At 38.5% G+C, this 7,162-nt stretch overlaps 1 protein-coding gene across 1 annotated transcript in view; it reads left to right on the top strand.

Moving 5' to 3' along the window:
- LOC132162269 (uncharacterized) overlaps positions 1 to 1,566 on the top strand; it is a 1,768-nt gene extending 202 nt beyond the window's left edge. The window contains exons 2-4 of the mRNA XM_059572527.1: positions 3 to 399; positions 445 to 991; positions 1,084 to 1,566. Of these exons, the coding sequence (XP_059428510.1) occupies positions 3 to 399; positions 445 to 991; positions 1,084 to 1,566 (1,427 nt within the window). The remainder of the gene's footprint in view (positions 1 to 2; positions 400 to 444; positions 992 to 1,083) is intronic.
- The last annotated feature ends 5,596 nt before the right edge of the window (positions 1,567 to 7,162 follow it).

Raw genomic sequence — 7,162 nt, 5'->3', positions numbered from 1 at the left:
AGAGAAGGATGGGACGTCCAAATGGTGGGAAAAAGTTGACATTAACATAGGTGATAAAGGAGCCGATTTGGGGGATGGGGAATCTAATGATGAAAGTGATGGTCTAGCAAGTTTGCAAGAAAGTGATGCTGGCGAGGTTGGAAAAAAAAGGAAGCGGTATAGACAGTTCAATCTGAAACATGACTTGAAGATTCCAGTGACGTTTGAGCTTGGGGATCAATTTGCAGATTCAGGTTCATTCAAGATGGCACTGAAGACGCATGCTGTGCAGAAAGGGTTTGATTACAACTACAAGCACAATGACACGAGTAGGGTGAATGCAGTCTGTAAATTAGAGCATTGCTCATGGAGGATTCATGCCTCTACTGATGCTACCAGGACTTGTTTTCAAATTAAGACGTACTACCCGGTTCATATTTGTGGTAATCAATACGAAAACTCCAGATGCGATGTTGAGTACCTTGTTCGTACTTATAAGAGAGACTTCAAGGATGACCCCACGTGGACACCATATGCATTGAAACAGAGGGTGAAGAGAGACCTTAACGTCGATGTTTCTATTGATCGTTGCTATAGAGCGAAGAATGAGGCATTGCATCAACTTTTTGGAAGGCACTCTAAGCAATATCGCCTCACACGGCGATACGCGATGACAATACTCAGCACCAACCCTGGTAGTAGTGCTTTTGTACACAGAGATGGAGCATTCTTTCAGAGGATGTATATTTGTCTTGATGCATGCAAGAAGGGGTTCATACATGGTTGTCGGCCCATAATTTGTTTAGATGCTTGTCATCTGAAGGGGGACTGTGGGGGGCAATTGTTGTGTGCCATAGGCAAGGATGGCAACGACGATATGTTCCCCATTGCAATTGCTGTGGCCGAGGCAGAGACAAGAGATTCATGGCAGTGGTTTATTGCCATTTTATTGGAGGACTTATACGGGCCAGATGGCGGACTTGGTTGGACTATAATGTCTGACAGACAGAAGGTATTTGGTGTAAAATACTATTTATGTTCTTATTGTATTATTTTATTCCTTTATGTTATTACATATAATTTAACATAAATTTATGTGTGTAGGGGCTTGGAATTGCAGTTAAGGCTGTGTTGCCACACGCTGAGCATTGCTTTTGTGTTCGGCACCTACATGCGAACCTCAAAGCGAAAGGCTACACAAGGAAAGCTATGAAGGATGAGTTGTGGGGGGCTGCACGTGCCTCCAATGTTTATGCCTTTGACCATCACATGCGGAATATAATGTCAATGGAGAAAGGTGCACACGATTACCTTAGTGGTGTACCTAAGGCATCATGGTCCAGACATGCTTTCAACTGCCAAACCAAAAGTGATATGTTATTAAACAACTTGGTTGAGAGCTTTAACGCGTGGATTAAGGAAGCTAGGATTAAGCCTATACTGACTATGCTTGAAGAAATTCGTCTGCAAATAATGGCACGCTTCCAGCAGAAAAGGAATGGAATCCGGTCGACGCACTACACAATATGCCCAAAGATCCAGAAAAAAATTGGAGAGGTCAAAAAACGATGCAAGGAATTGTATTAGTCGGTGGCAGAATGAGTTGGAGTTTGAGATCGAGGACATATACGAGCCACGGTGTTTAGTCCGGTTAGATCATCGCACATGCACATGTGGAAGATGGCAGGTGAGTGGGATCCCTTGCTCACATGCTTGTGCTGCAATTTACATGCATAAACAAAAACCAGAGGATTATTTGGATGATTATTACAAGATGGACAAGTATATGCAAGGATATGCAGCTCGAGTGTATGGCATGGAAGGTCCACAGACATGGCCAGCTGATGATCCATGCGATGAAATCCAGCCACCTATCATTAGAAGGGCTCCTGGTCGACCAAAGATTAGTAGGCGAAAAGCTGTAGATGAGCCGACTAACCCCTACAAGCTAACCCGTAGTGGATATATCATTAAATGTGGAAATTGTGGGGGTTTAGGGCATAATTATAAAGGTTGTCATTTACCTTTGAACCCGGACCGGAAGAGGTGGAAACCGAAGAAATATAAGCCGAAAAAAGATGCTGCTCAAGCACAGGTAAAACAAATACATTTTACAACATAAGGTTCATATTCCAAAATTTGTTAACTTAATTATTATTGTACAAGTAATATAATAATTATTGTTGGTATTTGTCTGAATGTTTGGTTAAATTATTGTAGGGATCACAAGCTAAACCCCACCCAGAAGCAGAAGCCCACGGGTCATCACAGCGAAGTGTACGTACACGTAGGGCTACTCAGTCACAGGTAAAATTCAAGTTTTTTATTTATTAAGAAAACTCTTATTTCCCGATGATTCCATAGTTGCCCACTAATATCTGAAAGTTTGGTGAAATTGGTGTTGTAATTTAGTAAATTAGTCTGCGGTTTAGCATTACTGCTTGCTGACTTGTAATCTAGATACTTTAAGGAGCTACTAAAAATACTGTGGACCTTGTTGAATCTTCATATTTATGCTGAAAAAGTTACATTGAAAGCAGTGGAATTTTAATTACTCTTGGAAGGGTATGTTGCGACATTTAATTTGAAACTGGTTATTGAGATGTGATTTTGTCTTTGCTTATGTAATGGATGAAAGCAGTAGAGCTATTTAGGATAAGGTCCGATGGTGTATGCATTTTTGCAGAAAACATTGATGATACTATAATGGAAGCTAACTCTACTTATCAAAAAAATAAAATCAATAAATAATGGGACCTAACTCTAAGTTGGAAGTTTGGGAGGGTGCTTTAAGTTTAAGGTTAAGGAGGATAAAAATGTAGTATATGCAATGCAAGTTCAGTGTTGCACAGGTTATTTGGAAATGCTTCATAATCTTTGTTTTCTATTAGAAAATTTTCTATTTATAGAAGTGTTTGTACAAGTAATATAATAATTATTTGGAAATGCTTTATAATCTTTCCCCCCCCCTTCCCCCTCTTTTTTTTTAACGCATTTTTTGGATCCCAACATGAACCACAGGCAGAGGCAGAAGCCCACGGGTCATCACAGCCAAGTATACGTACATGTAGGGCTACTCAGTCACCGGTAAAATCGAAGTTTTTTTGTGATTAAGAAAACTCTTATTTCACGATGATTTCCCTCCCCCCCCGCTTTTTTTTTAACGCATTTTTTGGATCCCAAATGAACCGTAGGCAGAGGCAGAAGCCCACGGGTCATCACAGCCAAGTGTACGTACACGTAGGACTACTCAGTCACAGGTAAAATCCAAGTTTTTTTATGATTAAGAAAACTCTTATTTCCCGATGATTCCATAGCTGCCCACTGATATCTGAAAGTTTGCTAAAATTGGTGATGTAATTTAGTAAATTAGTCTGTGGTTTTTTTGTACTTAAAAAACTCATATACTTGTGCTTAATTTGTAATATTCACACTGATTTCCGGTTTTTTTTTTTTTTGGTATTTGTCTTAATTATTATTTTTGTTAACGCATTCTTTGGATCCCAACATGAACCACAGGCGGAAGCAGCAGTGGAACCATCACATCATGGTAGTACACATAGGGCTACACGTGTACTACGAAGCCGAGGAAGTGGTGCCACGCAATGATCACATTTATCACTTATCAGATCTCTTCATTTTGCCTTTTTCCCGCATACCCATTTCTTAATCAAGTGATATGTCGGCTTTTTTTGTTTTATGTTTGTAATATAAAAAACAATTGGGGGATTCATTTTGGGACTTTATGTGCTTGTTAGCTTCAATGTTGTTCATGAAGCATTAAAAGTGCACTGTTAGTTATTGAATTACATTTTGGAATTTTGTCATGGCAATTACCAATTCCAGATTGTATTAGTGGACGGATAAAATTAATTCTGCCTGCAAATTCTACTGTAGGGTTCAATATTTCGGACTTAAGAGCAACATACAAATAATCATAAATTGCCGCATACAAATAAAACTAATGCATGGAAATAGTTGTTCCATAAAAGTAATCAGCCAACCTGATAATTACGAACAAGCAGGATTTTTACATAATTGTTACATAGAAGCCATAACCATATATCCACGTGGACAACATAGCTCAGTAAACAATATCCTTGACAACAACAAACTAGATAGTCTATTCCACTGATAATAATCTAATTGTCTCATTCCCATGCCTCAATGCCCCATCAACCTTAGACAAATCAACAGTACACAAATCACCAACAAAAAAACCAACAAATATGTTTGGATCTTTAGTTTGCCCCTAAGTAATGACACTTCACATTTCAGGGAATGAACTTGTTTATACAGTGCAGGTAGGACCTCCCTTCCGCGAGCACAGGTTTCTTCGTCATACCATTGGAAAACACGACATTGGCCAACTTTCTGTAATTACACAAAAAAAATCTGATAATTACGAACAAGCACGAAGTAATAACTATTTCGTAAAACCAAATTATCCAAATTCAAATACCTTTTTACGGTCATACATAGCACACCCATAGAATCGCCTCCCAGGATTTTTTATAGTAGTGGATGTTATAATTGGGCTTGTAAGTCCGCACCTACACTGCACAGGTTCCATATCCTCTTTCACCGATGATGTTATAGATGCCGACGACATTGACTGTTCATTCTACAGTGAAACCCACAATTATTAGAAGTAATCACAATTCCCTAATGGGTTTCACTAAATAAAATTCACAAACCTTTTTCATCTTCCCATCGTAGAATTCGCTTTCATTGTCTCCTATCCCGAAATCTTTCTTCCTCCTGTTCATCTTATAATATGAACCTAACAATATATAACTGACATGTGAGAGAATAATCAAGCTCATAAAAGAAAAATAAAATCAAGCTTGCCAAAAAATTATTCTCACTTCAATTTGTAATCTAAACAATACTGGGAAAAAAAATGTACCCTAAACCCTAAACAAAAGATAATCACATTGTTTAAAATGTGATTCCCCTGCAGAAATAGTACTGCTCAATTTGTAATCTAAACAATACTAAGTTGTTAGTGTAGTAGCTAGAGATGGTATATGAGCATAGGCGGCTCCCTACAAACATGCAAATATGCAGTGTAATCAAACATGCAATAAGAAGAAATTAGCCGTAACATCCAACCACGTAGATAATACTGCTCAATTGAAGAATGATGAAACTTCCCTAAAAAAATTTACAAAGTCATCAAAACCCAACCAACCACAATCTATCATATCCCAACAATAATACCACTTTTTTCTCCATTGAAAAATACTTTTCTTCCAAATGTTAATACTAATATGATTAACATTTCTTTCAGTAATTGACCTTTCTTCTCATCAACTAAAAAAGGTGGCAACAATATTGGAGGACCTAAAAACAAAGACATGCATAGAAAAGTATGGCATGAACTATTAGGTAAAAAAATATATATATATATATTTTCAAAATTTACTGCTCAATTGTAGAATGATGAAACTGGCGTAAACTATGCACAAAGAATTCCTATTTTCATGTCCTCGGCAATCCACCATTTGAGTAGAGAAGCAAAAAAATAAAATAAATAATTATACAGATGAAAAAATCTCCCTTGACCAACTTGCCAGTGCACACGAAAAAAACAATTGTCTCATTCCAGGACCACAACCAAGGTGGACCACACCCACTGCCAATCAACAATAATATTGGCTCAAAAGTGCAATATTCGTCAGATGTTGGACAAAAAAAAGGTTGGGGATGGGCTTTCGACCAAAAGCTTCCAACACAACAAAAAAATTCAAAACACAACTATTAAAGGCTTCCATTTCAGTCAATCAACAAAACCCACAAAGAAATTTCGAAAAATACCTTCGTCGAAACCAGATTTTTCCGATTCAAAATATTGTGAATTGACGGAAACCTAGCCGGAAAAGTGACGCCGGAATTGATGGTCCAAAACGGTGGGTACTGTCGCCGGTGGCCTATGTCGCCGGTGGGTTCTGTCTTCGGTGGTTCTGTCGCCGGCGGGGTTTGCATCGGTGGCGTCTGCATCGATGGGTTGCCGCTTGAGGTGTATCGGATGGTTTGTATTTTGACCGTATGAAACTTGAGAGTTTCAAAGAAGATGCCCTCAATTTTAAGCCAAACTCACCGTTTTGGATGGTCCAAAACGGTGAGTTTTATATCCTAGGTGTCCAATGTGAACACATAGGATACAAAAATTCCACTTAGGTGGACTTAAGTGAAACGGTTCGTTTCATTCAAATAACGGCAGTTAGCAAAAATTAACGGTATGGAGTTTCTAGTAGTTTCGAGTGACCCAAGGACTAAATTTCTGAAAAAAAATACCCAAGGAGTTTTTAATAAAAGCGCGTTTACCTAAGGATTTTAGATATGATTTCCCTTTTTTTTTTCAATCAAACCAAACTTCTCACTTTTTGACGCGAACACTCACTGCTTAATGAAGCAAGAGGCCCAGTTACTTGGTGGAAAGTTTAAAATGATTTTTATTTTATTTTTTATTTTATTATTATTATTTTTTTTTATAGAATTATGCAAAGGTCATTTTCCCAATAAGTTACCCAATTTATTCCAAATATTGAAACCAAACAGTATTGATTCTAGATTTTATGCCCCACAGACCACATACTGGTGTGCATGTGAAAATCAAATTGAAACAAGTAATATTTCATGCTGCCAATGAAAGTAACACAATTTTAATTCCTTAAGCAAGTGAGCATGTGTTTGTCATATTAAGCCCATCAATGAATTTCAAATCACAACAGAAGAATCAATTGCATGCTTAGAATTAATATGTATGCCCACACCCCTGAACTTAAAATGCACAATGTCCTCAGTGTGTGGAAAATAACAATAAAATAGTGCAAGGGATAAAGGCACCTAACCTGTCACTGTGGCGCAGAAGAAGATGCCCCTGGAGCAGGTGGCAACCGTGCTAAAATGGCGTGCAACAGTTCTTGTTGAGCTTCAAACCGTTCATCTGCTCGGCTCCTGTCCTCCGCTCTCTGGGTAGCAAGCTCAGATCGGAGCTCTTGCAGTTCTTTCTAGAGCGACTCATACTATGACATGGTGATAGTAACAGTCGATGCTGCTCCCTCTCTGTTGACCGGCTCAACTGCATCTGGCTCATTGTGTACAGGCCCATCAGCTTCCCGAAGGACCTCAGTTGCTGTAGGCTCCCGACAGTGTCTCGGCATGAGGGAATAACTCT

Source organism: Corylus avellana, chromosome ca9 (assembly GCF_901000735.1).
Source record: "Corylus avellana chromosome ca9, CavTom2PMs-1.0".
In the NCBI taxonomy this organism is placed as follows: Eukaryota; Viridiplantae; Streptophyta; class Magnoliopsida; order Fagales; family Betulaceae; genus Corylus; species Corylus avellana.
The sequence above is the reverse complement of the archived record's forward strand: the minus strand, read 5'-3'. Positions and strand labels throughout refer to the sequence as shown.